The 25,272-nt window shown below is 43.5% G+C and overlaps 1 protein-coding gene across 1 annotated transcript in view; it reads right to left on the bottom strand.

Annotated features, from left to right (window-relative positions):
* Nucleotides 1-25,272, bottom strand: part of LOC137444370 (multiple epidermal growth factor-like domains protein 6) — a 246,621-nt gene that overhangs the window by 76,877 nt on the left and 144,472 nt on the right. Inside the window, exons 6-7 of the mRNA XM_068144947.1 lie at nucleotides 14,376-14,498; nucleotides 5,298-5,423 (exon numbers count right to left, since the gene is read on the bottom strand). Of these exons, the coding sequence (XP_068001048.1) occupies nucleotides 5,298-5,423; nucleotides 14,376-14,498 (249 nt within the window). The remainder of the gene's footprint in view (nucleotides 1-5,297; nucleotides 5,424-14,375; nucleotides 14,499-25,272) is intronic.

The following is a 25,272-nucleotide window of genomic DNA, read 5'->3' as shown; positions in this document are numbered from 1 at the left end:
TTTGAGCCTTTTTCCTAATTATTAATAATAATTTGAGACACTTGACTAACATTCCTCACTTGCCTCTAGCACTGGATCACAGAATTGTCAGGGTTAGAGGATATTTCAAGGATCATCCAGTTTCAACGCTCCTGCCATAGGCAGGTACACCTTCCCCTAGGATCAGGCTGCTCAGAGCCACATGCAGCCTGGCCTTAAAAACCTCCAGGGATGAGGCTTCCACCACCTCCCTGGGCAACCTGTCGCAGTGTCTTACCACCTTCATGGTGAAGAACTTTTTCATATCATCTGTTTCACTGGCCATCTCAAGCTCTATACAAGCCAGCTTCTATCAGGGCACCAGGAAAAAAGTCAGCACCAATTCAACAACACTGGCAGCAGAGTCAGGGTTTCAGGAGTCCTGAGGAAGAGTTGAAGGTGTTTTCCTCTAGGTCTTGCTGCTTTGCTCTTCACAGTATCACAGTATCACTTAGGTTGGAAAGGACCTCGAGGATCATCGAGTCCAACCTATCAACACAGACCCCATGACTAGACCATGGCACCAAGTGCCACGTCCAATCTCCCCTTGAACGCTTCCAGGGTCGATGACTCAACCACCTCCCTGGGCAACCCATTCCAATGACGAATTACTCGCTTGGTGAAGAACTTCCTCCTCACCTCGAGTCTAAACCTCCCCTGGCGCAGCTTGAGACTGTGTCCCCTTGTTCTGGTGCTGGTTGCCTGGGAGAAGAGGCCAACCCCTTCCTGGCTACAACCACCCTTCAGGTAGTTGTAGAGGGCAATGAGGTCACCCCTGAGCCTCCTCTTCTCCAGACGAAACAATCCCAGCTCCCTCAGCCTCTCCTCATAGGGCTTCCAGTGGCTAACCACATACATGGGTATGTCTAGTTATGTAGGGAAAAGGAATAGAAGAGAAAGATCTCTATTTTATAGATACATTTAAATATGGGATGCTTTTCCCCCCAGTTTTCACTTTTCTGCACTGCCAGTGGCATTTTGTGTGTCCCTGTTTGACAAAGGAGGATGTTGCCCCAGAGCACCTTCATATTCCCTGGCTTCACCTCCTGTCATCTCAAGAACATAACTGTTGGAGTCTGCAGGCTGAGAGCTTGACTTGACAGTGGTTTTAAAAATAAATAAATAAATAAAATCACCGTTAAGGATGCAGAACTGAAATCTTCTGCTGGACTTTCAGCCTGATAGGTTGCAAATAGGTTTCCAAGGGACAGCAGCACTTCATCCTACGTGACACTTTCAAGGCTGACAACCTGGTTCTGCAGTTTCGGCAGCTTGTGGTCTACAAAGGAATTTAGCTTCAAGCGAGAACTTGCTCCTTGCTGCTATGAAATGCTGAGTTATCTGCTGATTATTTTTCTACTTGGTTAAATTAAATGGCATCACTATCAAACAGCATCTGGGAAACCTGCACATTATAAATGTTTCTCAGAGCACCTAGGACTTAAATTTTGAGAAAGATTACAGCATAGAGTGAACCTTGTGGTCCTCTGTGACATGACAACAAGCAAACCACACACTACAAAGATGTTAGTAAAACAGCCATTTGAACAAAGAGAGCAGCCTTGGAACTTCTCAGACAAGAGAAAAGTTTGTAAAGGAAAGATCTTCAGGACATGAGGCAAGCACTGATTGACATGTTTTCCACTGGCATATCTGTTCCCTCCTGTTACAGGCAGGTTCCAAGAGAAGTTAAAAATAACTCATTAGTGTTCTTTTTCCTACACATTTGGCTCTTATTGTTTGACTTCACTTTAGGAGATAATAGACTCCAGCCTACAAAGCTCTGTTCCAAGCTGTTAAATCCTGTATTAAAAAATTCACTGGAACTGTTTCATTTCCTAGATATCCCAGGACACCCCAGAAACCTCATCTGAAAATGCCATGGTGATGCATTGATCTGAGACTAGATGACCTTTGGAGGTCCCTTCCAACCCAGACCTTTCTGTGACACACTGCTCTTGGTGAAGTGTCAGTATGGGCTCTGCATGTGCTGTGAACCTTCCAGACCTTCACTGCAAGGTTGCAAAGAACACAGTCTCCAGTCCTATCTGGCATAGTATCTGAAGAGAGATAATTGAGCCTTATCAAGCTAATCTCCTCACTCACAGCAACAATGACTTTACACTAGAGAAAATATGAAGTAGATTTTCCTTTTTGTAGGGGTGGTAATAGCATTGATTTACAGAAGGGGAACTCAAAGATACTTGTTCTTGCCATCCCGGCACATCCCAATGGAGAATTCACTCTAGCACACATCCTGTAATGTCCATCCTTTCATACAAGTACCACAGCCACTGCTGACCACATCTCTCTGCCTCAGAGTAGCTATTTCTCTTCATCTGGTGCCACACCACTCCATCCTATCAGTTTACCTTGATACTGAAGGCTGCACCACCTTGCTAGGTTTGAGTGCTTCTGAACAGCCTTTCAGGGCTGCAAGATGCAGCATTAGCTCCCAAAGAGTCAGCCAGGATGACTCTACACCTGCTGCACAGCTACACCTGCTGTAGTAAAAACCTCCATGATGTTGTAAGTTTCTCCATCCAAACTAGCACTACAGCAGCCATCCCTTCTAGTTGAAAATCAAAAGCAGTCAGGCTCATCTCCTCCCACCTTTTCTACTTAAAACATGTCTGATTGCCAGCCCAAGTATTTTCATGATAATTCTCTGCTCGTTTGTTTCTGTAAAAATGTTCTCTCACCCAGGTGTTTATTTGCTAAGGTATCCTGTTCAGTCTTCATTTTACCAGCTGAACAAGAAGAGCTCAGACAGAACCTCCTTCCTCTGACCACAGCTGTCCTGCTGGAGGTTTGTGCTATCATATTTTGATTTGCACCACCCTAAACACAGGTAGCCAGAGACATGTGCAAGCTCCAGATAAGGTCTCACCCACATATCAAGTTGACCTTGTCCCTTCTCCACTGTTCAGTACTTACTAGCTGGTGAGGAACTGCTGCCTATGATGGGGGGGCTGGACCCTCATTAACCTCACGAGACAAGGGAGCTTTACCACCACAGCTGTCTATGTGGTGGTAAAGCCTCACCAAGTAGGGGATCAGGACTACTTTTTTTTGTGCTGAGCTCAGCCAGTCACTGCTGGCTGAGATAGACCGTGAAGTGATATAAGGTTTGAACTGCTCCATGACCGCCCAAGGGACAACTTCTAACCAACCAGGGATCATAGATTCAAAAAAATCACAGAATGGTAGGGGTTGGAAAGGACTTCTGGAGATCATCTAGTCCAACCCAACTGCTAAAGCATGTTTCATTAGATCAAGTTGCACCAGAATGTGTCCAGGTGGGCTTTGAATGTCTCCAGAGGAGACTCCACAACCTCTCTGGGCAGCCTTGTCCAGTGCTCAGTCATCCTCAGATTAGTTTTTCCTTAAGTTCAAGTGAAACATGCTGTGCTCTAGTTAGCACTCATTCATCGCCCCTTATCCTATCAGTGGGCACCAAAGAAAAACATTCAGCTCCATCCTTGTGACATCCACACTTTAGATATTTACTTGCATTTAGAAGATCCCCCTACTGATCCAATTTCTATCCCACCACACCACTATAAAAATCACACAATAGTTCCATGCAGGGGGCTGCATACCCAGCTGACTTGGCCAAGGACATCTCAAGAGGTCAGAGGAACCACAAGAGGTCTGGAAGCAGGCTGAACTACAGCAAAGGCAGGTCTCTGATGTCCTGTCCCCACTGACACTCTCCTTTAGTCTTTCTGACAATCTCAGGGGCAAACCTCAGCCACCCCATGAGAGACAGCAGAGAGGCGAGCTGGCCACAGCTGCTTCTGAGGCACAGGGCATGGAGTTTCTGCGGAGGACTGGACATAGGGAGACGAAAACTGAAGGCCAAGTGCTTATTGCAGACAGCATGAATCAGAAGCAAGCTGAACAGCAGGATTTACTTACACTTCATACACAGCATATCAAATCTTCAAGCAGAAGAGGAGCCATATGGAAACGGTTTTGTGACAGGAATTTTAGCGCAATAAATCCATAAATTTGGCCCTATCTGTCTCTGGCATATTCAAAGGTACCATGTGTGTGCTCTGGTGTTGGGGAGAAGCGGGGGGGGGTGGTGCCTTAAAAACTGATGAATATGTGAAGATATATGAGAAAGGAAAAAAAAAAGGGAAGAAATAGAAAAAACCCCAAAGGTAGCATTTTTGTTCTGAGTGCTTAGAAACCTGGAGGGGTGGCTGAATGAATCAGAACTGCAATTAGGAGGAACATAAGCCAAAAGCAGATAAAGGAAAGGCTTTATGTCAGATAAAACAGGGTGTGCTTGCCAAGCCTATACACAACCTGATGAGTAACATAGTGTTCAAATCAAACCACGATTCAGTTCCTAACCTATGTCATCATTGTCGGCGTGTAATGTTCAGCCTGAGGTCTGTGAGGCCAAAATCTTGTCTGAAGGTGTGAACCCACATGAACTTCACAGCTCAAACACAGATTATTTTAATATTGTTAATAAGTGATCCCTACAGCTGCTTGTGGCAAGCAGGGTGAAACAGCAATGAATACAGCAACCTGAAGGACTACCCTCAGCTCTTTTAAATTGCTTTTTGTCTATGTCTCCAGGCAGGTAGGACATAACTTAACCCTATAGAAAGCAGCTCTGTGGAGAAGGACCTAGGAGTGCTGGTGGACAAGTTCACCACAAGCCAGCTATATGCTCTTGCGGCCAAGAAGGCCAATGGTGTTCTGGGATACTCTAAAAAGAGCATAGCCAGCAGGTGAAGGGAGGTTCTCTTGCCTCTCTACTCTGCCCTTGTGAGACCACACCAGAAGTGTTCTGTCCTGTTCTGGTCTCCCCAGTCCAAGAGAGACAGAGACTGGAAAGAGCCCAACGCAGGCTACAAAGATGCTGAGAGACTGGGACATCTCTGGGAGGAGGAAAGGCTAAGAGACCTGGGGCTGTTTAGCCTGGAGAAGAGATGACCGAAAGGGAATCTTACAAATCTATCACATGTAGAGGCCATGAGGAATGGACTGGGCTCTTTTCAGTGGTCGCCAGTGATAGGACAAGGAGCAATGGGCACAAAGTAGAATCCAGGAGGTATCACTTGCACTTAAGGAGAAACTTATTTTGTTTGAAGATGACAGAGATGTTGAGGAGCCCCTTTTCTGGAGAGATTCAAAACACAGCTGCACGCGTCCCTGTGCAACCTGACTTAGGCAAACCTGCTTTAGCAGAGAGGTTGGACTAGATGATCTCCAGAGATCCCTGCTAACTCCCACCATTCTGTGATTCTATGACTTACCTTCACAGGACTTGGCATCCCTCTTCAGCTTGAAGCCTGGCTGGCACTGGCACTTGTAGTGGTCTTCACTGAGCTGAACACACTGCTGCTCGCAGCCTCCCTTGTTAACACTGCAGGAATTGATGGCTGGAGCCATGGAAGCATTGAAGGAAGGCACGTCAGCAACCCAAGCAACATATTTCTTATTTTAAATACATAAATGACAGCAAAACCACACAAAGCTCAGCAAACAGCTTTTGCAAATCCACCTGTCCCCATCCCCTGTGTGACTGCTCCCCAGCCTATTCGTGGTGCTTGTTTGACACAGAGTCCCACATCGACGAAAGGCAGGTGAGATCTAAGAGCTTTAATGCTGACTGAAGTACAGCCACCCTTTGATCTGACAGCACCAAAGCACTCCAGAATCCACTGAGGTATGGGGGGGTGGGGGGGAGGAGGGAAATAGTTGAAAAAAAAAGAGCAGCCCTACCAGCATTTGCTCTTTGTTTTTTTTGGTTATTGGGGGTATCATTAATTGGTAAAATAATACTAATTACAATCGTCTTTCAGGCTGATTTCCTCAGCCTCATGCACAGGAAGCTGCAAATGACTGGAGTCACAAGCTCTGCAGGACCAGCTTCCAAAGTAAACCACAAGGAACAAGAGGCTCTTCAGTACACCTCAAAAGATGCTTCTTTCTTTTATCCAGACAAATTAATATTCTCTTTTGTTCAATGTGCATCCCTGGCCGCTGGAGAAACATTTCTCCTCCTGCCAAAAGACATTAACACACACCCACACCTATTCACGCACTGCATGTAAAAATAACATGGAGCTCCTGAGCCTGTTCCTGGGATGGATGGATGGAAGTGTGAGCTTCTGCAGGGCTACAGCCATCTGTACTTTAACAGCACAAAAGTATTTGGCCATATCTCAAATCCTGGCTTCAGTTTTAGGCCCCTCACTACAAGAATGATAGAATTGTTTAGGGCTGGAAGGGACCTCAAGGATCATATAGTTCCAAGCCTGCTGCCATGGGCAGGGACACCTCACGTCAGAGGAGGTTGCTTACAGCCACATCGAGTCTGGCTTTAAAATCCTCCAGGGATGAGGCTTCTACTACCTCCCTGGGCAACCTGTTCCAGTGTCTCACCACCCTCCTGGTGAAGAACTTCTTCCTAACATCCAATCTGAATCTACCTACTTCTAGTTTTGTTCCATTCCCCCTAGTCCTATCATTACCTAACATCCTAAAAAGTCCCTCATCAGCTTTGAGGGACCAGGACATTGAGTTGCTGGAGCATGCCCAGAGAAGGGCAATGAAGTTGGTGAAGGGTTTGGGGAACAAATCTTATGAGGAGCAACTGGGGGGAACTGGGGTTGTTTAGTCTGGGGAAGAAGAGGCTGAATGGAGACCTTGTTGCTCTCTATGGCTCCCTGAATGGAGTAGTGCATGTGGGGGTCAGTCTCTTCTTCCCACTAACTCGTGATAGGACTGGAGGAAATAATCTCAATTTGCACCAGGGTGGTTTAAGTTTGATATTAGGAAAAAGATTTTTACTGAAAGAGTGGTCAGGCATTGGACCAGGGAGTCACTGCCCCTGAAGGTGTTCAAAAAACATGTAGACATGGCACTTCAGGACATGGTTTAGTGGCTGTGGTAGTCTTGGCTTGACAGTTGGACTTGATAATCTTAGAGATCTTTTCCAACCAAAACAATTCTATGTTTCTATGCTCTCCATGAAGAGCTGGGACGATTATTTGGTCCCTCATGGAAAGCATGAAACTCTGGACCCAATGAAGTCAGCAAAGAGCTCTGATATTTACTGTAGGAAAATTCCTATTAATTCACTGATCTGTAACAAGCATTAAGGAAACATTAGCCACAAAAGCTGCTGCAGGATGCATTTCAGCCTGTGTTACCTATGAGCAAATCCCGCGGTTTGTGCAGTCAGGTGTGAGTTCAGCAGACAAAAAGAAAGGCAAATTTATACATGATCATGGATGCACACACAGCAGCAGCCTGGAGACACCTCACTGCATACTAGCCCTGACCCTGCATTCTGAGCTCCACCTGTGCCTGCAAACCTCCTGCCCGGTCAGCAACATAACTTGAAAGCAGCTCCAGTCCCCCAGAGAATACAGAAGACCTCAGACATTCAAAGCCTGCTGCACATTTTTATCTAAGGGCTTGTTTTTCAGCAAGAATATTCAAATAAGATGAAAACATTTCAGAAGATGAAAACCGCCTTCAATCAGCTCCAAGTGACAGAAAATACATCTCGATTTTTAAGAGTGCCATTTTCTCCTTCCTTTTCTGGGCATGAGCCAGTTTGGATGGAAGGGGAGATAAGCAGCAACCTGTCATACTGAGACTGTTGGAGGCTTTGAAGCCACAACGAGATGGATGCAAACTCCCATACCTAAAGCCTGCACCAGTGTGGCAGCATGGCCCAGCATGGGGCTCTGATGGTGGCTGGGGAACCAGGGATCACTCCAGAGTAGCCATGGCCAGGTTCATCACATCTGCTGCAGAGACATCATATGGGCTACATGAGAGGAGGTGCTAGACTCCACAAGAGGAGCCACTGGGGAAGGAACAGGATGGATTGTGCTTGAGGTGCCAGGCACCAGCAGCGCATCTTGCATCAGGAAAAGGGAGAGCCCTGTCATGAGTTTCATTCCACCTCTCTCAAAAAGGCTTGTGGCTGGAAGCCTGAGCAGATCACAGCAGCAGAGAATGTTAGGGACTGAAAGGGACCTCAAGAGATCACCCAGTCTAAGCCCCCTGCCAGAGCAGGATCCCCTATACCAGGTCACACAGCAACTCATGCAGGCAGGTCTTGAATAGCTCCAGAGAGGGAGACTACACAACCCCCCGGGCAGCCTGTTCCAGTGCTCTGTCACACCGCCCGTGAAAATTCTTCTTCCTGTTTCCATGGAACTTCCTATGCCTCAGCTTCCACCCATTGCCCGTTGTCCTGTCACAGAGAAAAGCCTGGCTCTATCCTCTTGGCACTCACCCTTTATGTATTTATAAACATGTGTGGAGCTCAGGGAGAAATACAGCATGTCCTCTGCTTTCAAAGACTTGCTCCTGAAGCTGGGTAGAAAACCAGCCCTGCTATAGAGATTGTAGAGTTCTGACAGGCTCTTTGCCAGGGACAATGCTTGGCAATGCTGAACAGGGAAAGTGGCATTGCAGGAAAAGGGACAGTGGTGGGAGGCATCATGCAGAGACAACAAGGATCTGCCCATGGTTGAGAAATTTCTCAGCCCATTATTTTTCATAACAATGATTATATTTGTACAAAATCCCTGAGTATGAAGCCACAGTTAGGTGTATACACAGCAACCAGGGGGTTAGAACACGCAGCCTCTTCAAACCTGTGTTTTTTACCACCTGAAATCCAACCTTATTAATGAGAAGAAATGTAACTTCAGACATGCTGTGCTTTTACTTAGGTGGAAAAACATAGATTATAGATTTGAGATATTTTCTTTGTTACTTCCTCTCTGAAGAGCCTTGGTGTGTGAAAGTCTCCATAAAACCCTGCATCAACAGCTTTTCTGCAGCAAGGCAGTCATCAAAGATAACAGTTGGCACCAGAGATGAATAGTGGTCTAAAGAGTCTGCTTTCAATTCTAGGTGCTCAAACTGCAGTGAAGACAATGAATTTACATCAATTCAACACCACAGCCCAATACTACAGTAAGCATGTTTAGAGTTTCTGCCTTCCAGACACTTTATGGTTAAACTTTAATGAAGTTAAACTCATTACATTAATGTTATCAAGGCATTAAAAACAGACCAGAATTGGACAACATTACCTTTGGTTACTCTAATTAGCTCATTTGCAGTGAGTGTTCAGTCTGGCACATACATCTGAAAATGAACTCAATATTGAGCAAAATTTGTGAGACCAAAAATCTAAGAAAGAAAAGGAGCATCAAAAAAGGCAAGATTCTGGCATGGCACAAAGTATCAGAGATCATCAAAAGGCTCGAGAGGAAAGAGTTTTACTTTCACTCACTATTCACTGAACAAGGCAACCCATTTTAGAGGTTGTTTGCCTTAGAGAAAGAGTAGAAGTTTCTAACGAGAGCAGGAGGAATGGCAAACTGATTTCTTCAAAGCCTTTTGAGGTTCACACTAGCAATGCAGTTAGTCAGGATCCCAAACATGCAGTGATGATGTGGTAGGAGGACCAGACTCGCTGAAGAGAGCTTGTGACACCAGTTCAGTAATCCTCCACAGAATCACACCAGAAAGTAGCTTATCTTAGGTTTTTGACTCTTCAGATGTAAGCTGAATATCTTACAAGAAGATCAATCCACTTCCTTATGTATGGGAGACTTCCAAGCCATCAAGGCTGCAAAATCTGCTTCCTCTCAAAAGTGATTTTGGCACTTTGGCTCCCAGAAACACAGAGTTGCCAAAAAAGCAAAAGAAGACGTGGAAAGAATGAACAGAACAGAAAACGGGGCTGGGTTCATCTGAAAAGCCTCTCTAAAGGAATCCTTGATTCTTATTCCTTGAATAAACAGCTAATTTCTGAGCACAGTCTCTTTATTCTGGGTATGTGGGAGAGCTCATTACATCCTCAAAAGTGCAGAAGAAATATTATTGTTAATGCAAGCCCTGTTTGAAGCACTGGAGGTTCTGCTTAGCTGAGCTAGGTCAAAAGAGAGGCACATTACTGAGTTTATTTCTCTATCAGACAAGTGCTTAAAAGTGAGTGTACAAACTGGTGCAGCACAAGAGGCTAACTCCACCCCCAATGATCAGTGCAAGCAGTCAGTGCCCCCATCCCAGTGCTAAGCACTCCTGGATTGCTGGTCTGTACAAAAAGCTTCTCTCTGTCCTCGTCTTGTGCTCCAATGCATGAGAGCTTATTATATCCATTTATTTTGGTGTCTTGTCTAAACAGCTGAAACTGGACTCAATATCCTCCACTCAGTATTGTGTAGATCCATTATCATGATAGCAGCTCTCACTGCAGCTTACTCCTGTCTCTCTTCTCAGGATTTATTTCAGCTTCTCCTCGATAATTTCTGAGATAGTGCAAAGGGAACTGAGCATTGTGCTAAGTATCTTTAATAACTTCTTGCAAAAAACTTGTATTTGCAAAGTGAAAACCTACTTTCTGATAACCTTCATAGCTAGGACAACTCCAAACTGAGCTGCTTGCTTATTTGTGCCATGAGCAAAGTTTCCTATTCTGTGTACACGGAAGGATTTACATACTACACAGGTAAAGTCATTTAATGGCCATAATGCCTGCTTTTGGTGTTTATCATAGAATGGCTTAGGTTGGAAGGGACCTTAGACATGAACTACTGCAACCTCCCTGCCATGGGCAGGGCTGCCTCTCAGAATCAGCTGCTCAAGGCCTCATCCAGCCTGGCCTTGAACACCCCCAGGGAGGAGGCATCCACAGCCTCCTGGGACAGCCTATTCCAGAGTCACACCACCATTGTCCTGAAGAACTTCCTAAGATCCAGCCTAAACTTACTCTCCCACAGCTTAAAACCATTCTCCCTTGTCCTGTTGCTAGGCACTCTTGTGAAAAGTTCCTCTCCAGTGTTTTAGGATGCCTTCACTTACTGGAAGGCAGCTCTAAGGTTCCCCCAGAGCCTTCTCTTCTCTAGGCTGAACAGCCACAGCTCCCTCAGCCTATCCTCACAGCAGAGGTGTTCCAGCCCAAAAGCCACTTTAGTCCTTTTCGGTATAAAATTTCCTCTCCACCACAGCTGAAAATAAGACTAAGGTACCTCAGATATCACATCTTTCACTTCTGGGTCTTCCTTAGTCATATCTGATCAGGGATAGAAACTTCTCTCTTTTGATGTACAGAAACCCACTACTGTTTCTAGTTAAGTATGAGCCAATTTGAGTTTATTTTTTTTCCTTACCCACTCTTCCTCCTCCACCTAGGATAATCAAGAAAACATTTAGACTTAATTGGAGACCTCATTGCTCTCTACAACTCTCTGAAAGCAGGTTGTAGTGAGGTGGGGGTTGGTCTCTTCTCCCTAGTAATAACAGGATATGGCCTCAAGTTGCACCAGGGGAGGTTTGGTTTGGATATTAGGAAAATTTCTTTACAGAAAGAGTGGTCAGACACTGAAACAGGCTGCTAAGGGAGGTGGTGGAATCACCATCCCCAGAGGCATCCAAAAGAATGTGTAGACATGGCACTGTGGGACAGGGTTTAGTGGCCATGGTGGTGTTGGGTTGATGGTTGGACTTGATGATCTTAGAAGTCTTTTCCAACCTTAATAATTCTGATTCTATGATCAACTGCAGCTGATTTCCAAACCACCAAAAGTCTCTGTACGTGGTAATCCTAACAAACCTAAAAGGGGAACTTCTTTAAATAAAAACCATTATTCCCACAGCTTGAGCACTGGTACAGCTTGTATACAAGTTGCAGCAGTAAATTTATTGCTGTGATAATACCAGGAATGACTGATGACATATTTGGCTGATGTTAAGCACAACCAAGGGGCTTTATGCAAGAACTGAAACAATGACCAAACTGTGAGTGAACTTCTGCAGATGTAGCCTGACCACACTTGACTGTTCCTCTCATATTACCTAGAGTCAGGCTTAAAAATTGAAACAAATTACGTCCTCTTCTCCTCTTCTTCCCACAAGAGAGAACATTTTAATCCTTTTTGCAGAATTCAACAACTTGACTGATTGAACTGCAGCACAAGGACAGTCTGCTTGCTCTTTTTTTTGTTATTATTATTTTATCAGCATAGAGAACTCTGCAGAATCATCTATTTAGGGCTCAGAGTCCAATCTGACAAACACAGGGTTTATTTTTAATGGCAAAGTTGCTAATGCTCTCCCCCACCGGCACATCAGTGGGTGTCATGTCATGGGCTGAACTGTGGAGCTCCACAGTGCTCTCATTACATGACCACACATGAGATAAACTCCAGGCTGCAGATCAGTGGCTTTTTCACCCAAATTTGAAAACCAGGGTATGAGGCTTTGGGATCATATTCACCCTCTTCCTACTAATTTCCACTGCTTGTTTCTTGAAATAGGATACCTCTGACCAGCAGCTGATGTCTATCAGCACAACTGTGAGTATTGTTCAGGTCTTTTTCAACCAAAATGATTCTGTGATTAGCAGAACAGCTGCTGAGATGCCACCTGCAGCCAGCTCATACTCTGTAAGCATTCAGGAATTGATTTCTTTAAAACTGATTTAAAGAAATCTGATCACTTTGGTTTGCATCTCCTTTTCTTATTTGTTTTCATGTGCTGTCTTTTGTTTTGTTTGGGGGCATCACAGAGGAGTGCAGAAAGGGTTTTGCTGAATGAGCAAGGGAAATAGTATCAGTTTTAACTGAGATGTTACAAACAGGACTTCAGTGGATGAATCACAGAATGGTTGGAAATGAACTCCGGAGATCATCTAGTCCAACCTCTCTGCTAAAGCAGGTTCACCTAGCTAGATCAAGTTGCCCAGAATCCCACTCAGTTGGGTTTTGAAACTCTCTAGAGAAGGAGATTCCACAACCTTTCTGAGCAGCCTGGTTTAGTGCTCTACCACCCTCACAGGAAAAGATGTTTTACTCATGTTCAGATGGAACATCACATGTTGTAGTTTGTGCCTATTGCTGGGCACCACTAAAATGTCTGGCCCCATTCTCTCAACCCTGCCCTTTAGATATTGATAAGCATTTATAAGATCCCCTCTCAGTCTTCTCTTCTCCAAGATAAACAGCCCCAGATCTCTCAGACTTTTCTTCCTCAGCATCCTATCTCTCCCCCATCCCCTTTTATCTATAATGTTCAGGAGCAGTGCAGTCTTTTAAAGATATGGATAGAGAAATGGATCCAAGGGGATAGAACCTCTGTGGGAACAAGGAGCTTTTTAAAATCTATAGAACCCTAATTATCAGCTCACAGCATCAGCAGAATCTCAGGAAAAGTGCTCAAAACTCTCAGCTTCACAAGCATGGGCACCTCCTGCGTGAGCTGAAAGGATTAGCGCAAACATTCCTGTAATATGCCTTGGAGGAGTTTTCAGTTGATCCCATTCCACACTTCTCATTGTGTCTAATAAGTAAAATATAAACCAGACCCAAGAAGACAATTTTGCATTACTGTTTCACCTTAAAAATTCAGCATACAGCAAAGGCTGAAGTGATGAAGGATAGGTCTTGTCTTCACACACTCACTGGAAACTTAGGAAGACCTCTGAGTGCAAACTTAAGTATTTTGTTAACCTTTCAGAGCTTCCTCTCTAGCTACCAATCCATAGCACCATATTCTCAAAATTATATTAGTAATTCACAAACTTGGCTTCTGCTCTTGATCCTCCCAGGAGGATTTTCTGCTCTGCTCACTGTAGCACAGTCACAGGGATTTTACCTCATCATCTCACCTCTCAACCCAGTTAATGACATCATTCTGCCCCTGCCCAGGCCACCATCTAGGAAAGCTCATAGCAGCCCAGGTGGTCAGATGGAGACGCTCACCTACAGTAAGTAAAGAACCTACCTGAAAGTGACAACTGCAATCTTGTATGTCTTCATCACTGAAGACACAAGATGCATTTCTGGGGACTGCTTAATCAGAAGAGCAGTGTTCTGCCAGATTTCACTATTGATTGCTTGTACCTCTTCAGGCAAAAAAAAATAAAAGGCAAGGAGACCAAGTAAGAAGGAGAGTAATGGGGGCAGACAAGCCCAGGGCAGTGGTGGAACATGCAGGGAGATGTGGCATAAGTTAAAAATGCTCAGAATTCAAGAAATATTTTCATCTGAAATGAAGACCCCTCTGATTCTTTAATACCTGCTGCAAACCAAAAGAAAATTTCACCAGATTACATCACAGAAACATGGGGCACCACCAGTGCCTTGTTCACACACAAAAACCCCAACAAGGAACAAAACTTGGAAATGACTGAGTTCTCTCAAGCTGCTTGGACAGAAATGGGTAATGATATCCTTTGTGAATCAGTCAAAACTCAGGCTGGCCACTGCTACCAGCCTTTGCACATACACAAAGACAGGTTTAGCATAGAGAAACATGTCTTGAAGTGTCTGAAGTGCTTGTTATCACTCACTTACCTATGCATGTGCGGCCGTCAGCGTGCAGCCTGAATCCCGCCTGGCACTGGCAATAGAAGGAGCTCTGTGTGTTGACACAACCCTGCTGGCAGCCACCATTCACCACCATGCACTCATCCACATCTGGAGAAGGAAGGCAGGTGAGGAGAATTACAAAACAGCTCAGCAAAGACATACCCTGAGCTCTCCTGGCAGCACATAGCTCATACATAAAGCAACCATTATGCTCAGGCTGGGGTTTTGTTTACTTTGCTCCTGTGCTGTAAACAGAGCAAAGAGAATTGGGATTTATTTCTTTTGTTAATGGTGTTTTTCCTGCAGGTACTGCCTGTGTAGCCTCCACTTCTGAAGTCCTTGCTAATTGGAGTGATCTGTGACACAGCTGTTTCCTTGGGGCCAAGGGAAGAACACAGGGACAGAATTAGGGTAAACTTGTAGGCACCCCTGGTCAAACATCTGGCTTATGCAGAAGAAATTGCTGTGTGACAATTTCCTTTTGCATCAGGCCTTTAATCCTATTAGCATGTGCTCTTGAGGGTCCGAGCACATACAACTGACATAAATGGAAAAAAGCCACACGAGCAGAGCTCAGGCTCTCAATCAACATTACCTAACCACTGAATACACACAGCTTAGATATTACTTTTGAAAAGAATGACAATTTTCTGCCACATTTTCTGTGACTCTCATCCCTTGTGTTCACCTGACCTTTCCAGAGCATAATCTCAGATGACCTTCCAGAAAACTGCTGTGATTTCCTGGTGTTACTTTTTCTGAACTTAACCAGGTGTCTCGCCATGTTTCACATCTTAGGGGACTACGCTCAGTTAAATGAAGAGGGGAAACTAGCATTGAACCAGCCTGAGAATACTGCTGTAACATTTCATCTGAAACCCATGGACAATGATAAACAACGATCAAGAAGAGTTTAAGCCAACAGTGAAAGGTAAAACAGACTTACAAAACTGAATTGCCAAAGTACTTGATAACAACCTTTTCAGCAGCACTGGGCTTCTGTAAGTAGCATTTGATGAGCATGTTGACACCATTACCTTGAACACTGACACAGAATTCATTGGAAATAAGGGTCAGTCAGTCCATTACATGATAAAATTTCACCTGATAGGTGTTTGCCTAGAATTTGTCTGTCCTCTCCTTGCTTGAACATGTCCAGGGAACAGCAACAAAGCCGGTGAGGTGTCTGAAGCACAAGCCCCGTGAGGAGCGGTTGAGGCAGCTGGGGGTGTTTAGCCTGGAGAAGAGGAGGCTCAGGGGAGACCTTATTGCTCTCTACAACTACCTGAAGAGTGGTTGTAGCCAGGTGGGGGTCAGTCTCTTCTCCCAGGCAACCAGTGATGGAAGGAGAGGACAGAGCCCCAAGCTGCACCAGGAAAGATTTAAGATGGATATTAAGATGAAATTTGTTACAGAAAGAGATATTGCCCATTGGAATGGGCTGCCCAGGATACTGGAGTCACCATCACTGGAAATGTTTAAAACAAGAATTAGTGCCATGGTTTCATTGATTAGATGGTATTGGGTGATAGGTTGGACATGATGATCTCAGAGGTCTTTTCCAACCTGGTAAATTGTGTGATCTACCCAGCAAAGCAGGTGCGGATGAGAAAACTGGGATCTGAAAGAATAAGAGTGGCTGCAATAGGAGGCAACCCTGCAGCTGCTGCTGTGGGACAGTGAGCTGGCAGTGGAGATCTACACAGCAACACAAAGAGCTGGGTTTTTTTTTCCCCTCCCTCTACATTACACTTGAGGAAAAAGTGGTCTGGCTTTTATAGTTTTGATCTTGATCTATCTGTTTTGCATTTAGTTTTCATGGTTTACTACTTTATTTTTTTGGTTGGTTGGTTTTATGTTTATTCCCTTTTAGGAAATCTAATCCAAATTAAATGAAAAAAAAAAAAAGAAAAAATAGAAGAAAAAAGGAAGTTTTAAAAGATGACTTGGAAATGCACAATCTCCTGGTCCTAAGGAAATGTATTTTTAAAGTTAAATGTTATTACTTCACATGCAAATGTTACTCACCTAATATGAGCATGTGAGTCAACAGCAACCCCGGTGTTTAAATTCAGACCGTTGGCTAACATGCACCACTTTTTAATCCTTCTGCTGTGTTTGCTCTTTTATTACACTGTATACTACATACATTTCCTACTGCCTGGAGACATCTGGAACAGTCTTTCTTTAAACAGAAGTTTTGCTTTTTTACAATGTAAACGGTAAACAGAGAATGTTATTCATCTTGCTGAATTCTCTACCGCTAAGAAATAGCCTGCTGGAAAACGCCAGGATGAAATCAAACCCAGGAAACTATTTGTCTTGAGTATCACAGAAATAAAAGGAGAAGAAGAGGGAAAAAAAAGGCTCAGAAAAACATAACAAAACAGCAGCTGAACTATATAGTCCAACACGTTCTAGTATTTATACCTCAATAAACTCAAATGCTGGGAGCATCGGTATATAAATTTTATAGGCTACAATCAGCTGCAGAATTTCTCTAATATACCAAATACAGTTTACAGTTAGGATATCAGCACTTACAAAAAGGGGGGAAAAAAAACAAAACTGCAAAACCAGTCCAGCTAATAAAAGGGAGCATTTGGAATTAGCTCTATTTGTCAGTCTTCATTTAAATGTTTAAAGAAGTGATTTGGTTTGTGAGGGAGCTCTGCACCCAGCAGCTCCAGCGCTTCTTTCACCGGCATTTCCCTCATGCCAGCACATCTCAAAGGGCCATAAGGCAATCTTATTGCTGACAGGAAATATAATTAACTGAAAACTAAGAGACCCTAAAATATTCGTGCGTACCAAGCTATGCCAGCCCCACCCTGAGACTCCCTGCAGCAGGCAGACGGAAAAGCGGAGGTGAGATCAATGAGCCTGCAACACAACTCCACCACCGTCTTCCCAGGATGCCACGAGAGTGGCACCTTTGATGACAGACGATCCCTTCTAGTCCCAGGCTTCCTCTGCAAGATCAATATTTTAAGGATTATATGTTGAAAGATTCCTCCACGTATGAGAGATATAATCAAGAAAAAAGCAATGTGCAGTCGCCTTTCAATGTCTCCTACATCTCAAGGCCAGGAAACAACTTCACCCCCAGTTACAGAAGAGAAATGCTGTAATTATTTTGTCTAGGGAGCAGTCTGCAAAGCAGACACTAATCTAAATGCTTGGACTGCACTTCAAAGTTTTAGAAGTCTAACTTTTTTTTTTTTTTTGACTTTTACATTTAAATTGTTACATTAGTGAAGTCCATGCGTTCCAGGAAAGCAACAGCTCATGTTGCTATAGGTACAGGAGGAGCCATTTCTTTTTCTCCATGGGAATGGCTCTCGAAACAGAAGATTATTCTAGAATCATAAAGCTACCAAAAAAAAAAAAAAAAAAAATTAACAAAGTAAAAAATAATCCAGAAATACAAAGTCATTCTATTGTAGTTGTAGAATATTATGGAAGATTGTATCTGTTCAACAATGCACTATAATTAAATTTGGCTTAGGTTCCACTGCAGAGCACATTGAAACACCTATGTGCTCAACTTTCTGTAGTGACAATTTTAGGCTGCTTATCCAAATAACCTGAATTCTCAGCCACTTATGGTTTGTCTTATCACAAGTCAGATGGTGATGAAAGCAACTGCATCTCCACAAAAGGGAGGGAGTGCAATCTGCTGAAACAAGAGGTGAAATGAGAACTCTGGGCTATCCCAAGGCTACCTTGCAAAGCGGATTATACTGCTGGGTTAATCGAGCAGGGCTGGTGTGTGACTATCCTCCTTCTCAACTACAGAGGATTTCACAGAATCACAGAATCAACCTGGTTGGAAAAGACCTCAGAGATCCTCAAGCCCAACCTATTACCTAACACCTCCTGACACCTCACACTAGAACAGGTTGCTCAGAACCACATCCAGCCTGGCCTTAAAAACGTCCAGGGATGAAGCTTCCACCACCTCCCTTGGCAACCTGTTCCAGAGTATCACCATTCTCATACTGAAGAGCTTCTTCCTAACATCCAATCTGAATCTACCCATTTCTAGTTTTGCTCCATTGCCCCCAAGTCCTATCACTCCCTGACACCCTAAAAACTCCTTCCCCAGCTTTCCTGTAGGCCCCCTTAAGATACTGGAAGGCTACAACAAGGTCTCCTCAGAGCCTTTTCCTCTCCAGACTGAACAGCCCAAACTCTCTCAATCTGTTTCCATAGGACAGGTGCTCCAGTCCTCTGATCATCCTTCTGGCCCTTCTCTGGACACATTCCAGCATGTCCATATACTTCTTGTAATAGAGACTCCAGAACCGGACCTACGTATTCCCAGGAGCAGAGTATTTTGGTCACCATGATATGCACCTATTTTATCTTTTCATGCTCCTGAAGTCCAGGCATTTAAACTCTGAACTCTTCACATCTCAACTGAGCACTGACCTGTCCTCCATCCCAAGAGGGTGCAACATCGCAAGACATAAACATGGGAAAAGAGGTTGTGGCATACAAATGTACAACCTACTGCCAGCCCTGTGACCTTCCCAAGGGCAGATCCTGCTGATGAAGTTACAGATTTTTAAGTCCTTCATAGTCATGAAAGGGGGTTTTGCTAATCTTCAAGCAAGTTTGTCCCAGATTGATTTGATGGGCCACATTGATAACAGTCCAATTTCCCTGCCCAAAACCTGCTGAAGTAGAGAGATGTGTGATTGCTTGTTTGGAATTCAGGGTCATCACATCAGTTGCTTTTCTCTTGTCATTACTAAAATTTTTAGAACAGCTATGATCAATCAGTTCCTCAGAAATAAACTGACAGCAGTGTTAAACACAGACAATTAGTGAACCTGCAATCATTTCTCTACAAAGAAAACAAAAAGAAGCAAGATGTTGCCAGATTAATTCCCTACTAACAGCTTAGCTTCTTAAACCATTAAGAAATGTAAACAACAAGCAGAACTAAACTGCAAAAGAAGGGGGGGGGGGGGGGGGAAGCCCAAAACAATTCTGGTGGCAGCAGTTATGACTATTTGCAGTATCCTCTTCATTTTCATGATCTTTCCCCTCTTTTCTGGCCACATTATGTAAGAAAGAGCTGTAAGCAAACTAAGTATATCCTTAAACCTGCACATAAATACCTGAACAATCATGAGCCTCCAGAGGGACTCAGAAATGCTGGTCTGTTGTAACCACTGGACAGGCACAACATGCAGTCCCAATTCCTCTTTGCTGTTAAGTCCTTTTCAGCCAAGGAACCTATCTAGCAATTTCTGCAGTGACTGCTCCCATGACCAGTGCATCACGCATTCTCCCACAGGTCTGCAATGATGCACCCATGACTCACTGTAGGCATATGCACACATCTGGGCTCTGGTGCAGGACAATTGCCACTCCACATCTTAAAGTGTCTGCAAAAGCACTGAAAGGCAAGCCTGCTCTTCTTTCTAACGTGATTCACTTTTAAAAGCACTGTATTCCTCCCAAGCCACCATCATACCATCCTTGGATGTGGCCCAGATGACTTCCACAGAAGCATAACTAGGTCCTTTTTACCAGATGCCTAAAGAAATACTGCAGAAAACTGGAATGGCTGGCATGTGTGTCCATTTTCCAGTCACCACATCACTCCCAGCTCCCCGCAGAAAGGATGCAGAAGTAGGGAAATACAAAACTTTACTTGCATTTACTTAGAGGATGTTTTCTGCTGATGGTTTTAAAGTTAGATAATAATTAAAAGTAAATATATATATTTATTTAAAAAAAAAGGTGGTCACGGGCAGAAAGAGGAGGCAGGGTCTGCACTTTGCAGCATTATCTTACAATGCAGTAGAATGAGAGTTTTGCCTCTTCTCAACCCAGGGAGCTCTGTGGGTCTCATTGGTACCCACAATATTGTGAGGATTAGTCAGCAGTGATGTTGATAAAGAAACAGGGAAGAAAGAACCACAATGAGAAACCTCAAGTGGCTGTATTTAAAATGATGGTGAGGGGAGAAACCATTCAACATTTATTTGGAAGCAACCACCAGAATCTGGCTTGCCACTCCCTTGCCCTGACTCGCTCTCCTCGTCTCTTCAGCAGCAGATCATTTAGTACATCTGACATGAGAACTCCCTTATTGTTTGCTATTGCACACGATATTTAAGCTCAACAAAGCTGTATGACAGTGCTCTCCCTTCTGTTATTTGCAACGGGGCTGTGATTAGTCTCTTCTCTATATTCCAAAGGATGTTTAAACTTCACACAAGTCACGGAGTGAAAATATCATATGGTCTTCCCCCACTAATTTACATGGCACATTTTACACGTTAGTCTGTTTCTAAACAAAATAATTTCTAAACTGAAGAGAAGAAAGGGAAACAGGTTTGGTTCCCAACCATTCATAAACTGATCACAAAGTCCAAGTAAAAGTAAAGCATAAAATAAGAGCCTCTGTTGCTGTAAGTAGATAAATTTATGACAGATTCAGCTCACAGCTTCCCTTAACTCACATCAGCTCCTCAAGTCTTGAGTTTGAAAATGTCCCTAATTTGACAGCCAGCATGAATTCACTCACAAATGTACTTGCTATTAAGTGTGACAATTTGCTTCTGGAAGCAGAAGGCTTTAAATCGAAGCCTCCCATTTTACTAAAGTGGTCTTCAAGGTTTGAAAGTTCGTTTGGAGGAGTTTTGAAACTCCTGTTGCTAGGAAAATATTTGCCCACTTTTTCCACAGAGAAGGAAGTTTGACATTAGTTTTGACTCTAGGAACAAAAACATGAGTTTAAATTCTGGTCAAAAAAGAACCCCTCCATCAAAACAACAAAGCCTAAAATTCAACAGAAAAAAGGAGAATTTCTGTTCAGTTTAGTAGAAAACACATTTCTCTTTTCATTAAGCAGAACTGAGCAGCACAGAGGGAAAAGAGCAGTTTTTGATAGCTGGGAGATTTTAAATTGCAATCCCTCTAGTCCAGGGCTTTTTTTAATGCTTCACCAAAAAAAAAAAAAAAAGGCATAAATATGCTACAAACTCTTTTGAGTGGTCTGCTAGAACCTGATGTTAAAACACCTTCGTGAAACAGCTTTCAGCACAGATAAATGTGCTCCTGCAGAGCCAGCTGGGTCATTTTGAATTGTTAGCGCTCCCAGGCTTTTATTTTTGCTCCTCAGCTATTTGTTGCTGCCCTTTCCTGGCCCCTCCGATGGATTATATGAGCATCCATTGTCTGCTCCCGTTCAAAGTCACCCAGGTTAGCTCCAATTGCTGCTGAAGCTTACTTAAATTTCAGTAAGTCACAGGTGTCTGAGGCAAGCTGGCAACAACAAAATTAATTAATGGTATAGCTTCAGCAAGCTGTCCTGAAAGGAGCATGTCACATCTGAGAAGAGATTGGTTAAAAGGCATGGTTAAGAGATTCCTTACCCAATTTAGTCCCTGCGAATCGACTCCACAATGAAAGAGGACCCTTGTTAGCACAGTGAGTTTTCCACTACATTTCTTCTTTGCCCAGGATTAAGGACAAAGCAGCTTTAACCAGCACCTGTTTTGGCAGGGCTGTCCAATTAGCCATGCACAGAAACAGGCTTTCCAAGTTACCTGATTATTTGTCTTCCCCTGAAAATCGATGGCATGAAAACCCCATTTGTGCTGGCCTCACTGCCGTTCACTCTGTCACCTTCCTTTAGACCTCCCCAGTGATTCGGTCACACTGTGGAGAGGAATTTTATAACCCTGTAGTTGATACCTTGCCCTAGATTTCAGATGTTTTTCCAGGTAGCTTCAATGACTTCTAACAGTGCCTAGGTTGGGTGTTCGTTCTCTCAGCCCTGGTTTATCTGTCTTTATATTGACAACACCAAAGGACAGAGACCACGGTACTGTGCAACACCAAGAAGCAGAGTCATCTATGTGACTATGTCTGTGTTAGGTCATAAATATTTATGTCCAGGTCTGAAGGGAGATGCATTTCCCGAAGACTCTTTTAAAGGAGGGAAGAAAACAGAGGCTTCTCTTGCTTTGTAGGGGAGATTCCTGGAGCAGCTGCAGGGGAAAGGCAGGGAGCTGCTTCCAGCACACACACCCAGTGCCAGCTGCCCTAATACCCACCTCTGGAGAGAAGACTTCTGTAAGCACTTCTGAAAGGGACAATCCATCTGGATCAAGTCTTAAAGACCTGGATTTAATTTTCCGATCTGCCACTGGCCTTATTGGAGAATAAATACATGAATAAATTGCTGTGAAATGTCACACAACCCTGTTAGTAGAAGCCACAGATGGTTTGAAAGAATGACACTGATTTGCCAAAGATTCTGGTTATTTCATAGAATAGAATCATACAATCATTAAGGATGGAGAAGACCTCTAAGATCAAGTCTAACTGTTAACCCAACACCACCAATACCCGCTAAACCATGCCCCGAGGTACTATGGCATTTTTCAAACCCCTCCACCACCTAATCCAATGCCTGACCACTCATTCAGTAATATTCATTCTCCTAATGTCCATTCTAAATTTCCCCTGGGGCAAGTTGAGGCCATTTCCTGTCACCTATCAAATTTCAATTCACTGTTGGGAGGAAGAAGGAATATACCAGGGAAAGAGATGCTCTGAGACTTTTTAAGGGTTTTCACATTTCTCTTTCTTTTGTTTTTTTGTGGTTTGTTTTTTTTTTTAATATAATTTTCATGTGAAGACTGGCACAATACAACCATTGAAAGTGGTGGCCTTATTCCACACCAGTCACTGGACCCTGCAATCACAGCTCATTTCCCAGATGTCCCTCAACAGAGTGACAAAAACGGCCAATATCCATACTGCCGACTTCTGCTTACTTTCAATGCCTGACATGCCAATCTCTCCCGAGATGTTTAGCAGTGGTTTAGCTCAATAAACAGCCAAAAGCCCTTCATCCTCAACTCTATATGCAAACCATATGTTGCAGCTGAAAACTCTGAGGATTATAATTAGAACTGTCCATTCAATTTAAACAAGGTCAAGGAGGAAAACTATTTCAAATTCAATAAACAGGCCGTTTGAAAGCAGAGACACTGCGGAGGACAAGCTTAACAACTTAATTGACAGGTAAAGCTTCATTTCTAATCCTCATTTTGATATCGTCTGTAGCCTCAGGAGTCAAAACACATCACTGCTCAGTCCTCAAAATATGCAGAGAAAATGAAAATGTCAGTGGAATGAAGGGAAAAAAAAAAGAGAGAAGCATCTGTTTGATAGCTGTGTAAGCCTGTGATATGTAAACTGCTTTAGAGTCAAGCAGCCCTAATTAGAGTTTCAAGGCATTCTTCATTAAATATACACACTGATATACATACATACATACATATATATATATGAGTTTCAAGCAATTATTGAGGCCAGATATCTGCAAGAAAATTAGGGTACAGGATTAAAGTAAGGAACATGATAATTTCACAGACCGACCTCACACAACACCGTGACGCTTTCACACAACCGTGAAGAAACACTTTGCTCCAGCTTTTCACAAAGCAGATCCCTGCTTTTTTCCCTCCACTCTTACTCTTTAAAACAAAACAAAACAAAAAGAACAATCCATTTCTGAATCTGGGAGTAGCAAAGTAAATCTCAGCAAAGGCAAAAAGGAGGACTGATAGCTGCCAGCTGCCGCAGTGGGGTTATACTAATAGGTACTTTGGCAAGTGTGCACCCTTGATGACTCCAGTTCACATCAATATGAAACCCACACAGATGGGCATAGACTCCTGGCAGAAGACTGGTGCCAGGGTAAGTGAATGGCTGCATGAAATAACAAGGGGGTATTGTCTGAGGAGTAACAATCCAGAAAAAAAGTGTGACTCTTGATCTTTAAAACTGTTTATGTACTGAAGAAAATAGCCTCGTTAATTTTACTGTTTCCTGAAGAAAAGAAGTGAGACAGAACAAAGGGTAATGGGTTGAAGTTGAGGCGTAAGAAGTTCCATCTACACATGAGGAAAAAAGAAAAAATTCACTGTGAGGGTGACAGAACACCAGAACAGGCTGCCCAGGGCAGGTTGTGTAGTCTCCCTCTCTGGAGCTATTCAAGACCCACCTGGATGTGTTCCTGTGTAATCTGCTCTAGGAAATCTTCCTCTGGAAGGGGGGTTGGACTAGATGATCTTTTGGGGTCCCTTCCTGCCCCTAGCATTCTAGGATTCTGTGAGCACCCCAGCTGGGAACAGGGAGTCTGGAAATGGACATTTTGCCTGCACACCACAGCAGTATGGGCTGAAATCAAGTAATTAAAGTGTAGTGTAATTTCTGCTTAGGAGAAAGGCTTTGAGATCACTAGCATCAGCAGCTTCACTGCAACACTCCCAAGTGTATCTGACATGGGGCAGAAGGAAAATTTGTGGTGGGCTATCAATTTTTAAATACAGTTCCTCAGCACAATTCAGTTTGGTCACGCTGGGAGGTGGGAGGGTGGCAAAGGAGGAAAGGATCTCCATGAGGAGATGTACTTAATAAGCAGTATTTAATAAGCACCAGCATGATATAGCCCAAACTCCTTGTGCAGATTAAAATCTGAGACATACTAAAGAGGTTTGTAAGCTGGGCCATCAGCATCTTCTCTCGGCAGGATATGACAGTTTGAAAAAACAGTTATGGAATAAAAGAGAGAAAATGACTAATCTGATGAGAACATCTAGTTTTTGTTAGCAGCAATATTAATGCCCACTTGCTGAGCCCAGTAAGTGTCTTCACTGCCATAGAATGCAGAGAGAAATGGCTTTTCCACACACAGTAAGTAAAATATGCGAAAGAAAATGATCATCATGAAAACACCTTCATAAGCTGACGCTTCCAGCTTACAGTACCTACATTCTGCTGGTTGGAAACATGAATGCTATTTGTGACAAACGTCCTGCTTAGGTTGGTAAAAGGTTTGAAG

Source organism: Melanerpes formicivorus, unplaced genomic scaffold (assembly GCF_026170545.1).
Source record: "Melanerpes formicivorus ecotype bairdi unplaced genomic scaffold, bMelFor1.0.p_v2 SCAF_12, whole genome shotgun sequence".
NCBI classification, from domain to species: Eukaryota; Metazoa; Chordata; class Aves; order Piciformes; family Picidae; genus Melanerpes; species Melanerpes formicivorus.
The sequence above is the reverse complement of the archived record's forward strand: the minus strand, read 5'-3'. Positions and strand labels throughout refer to the sequence as shown.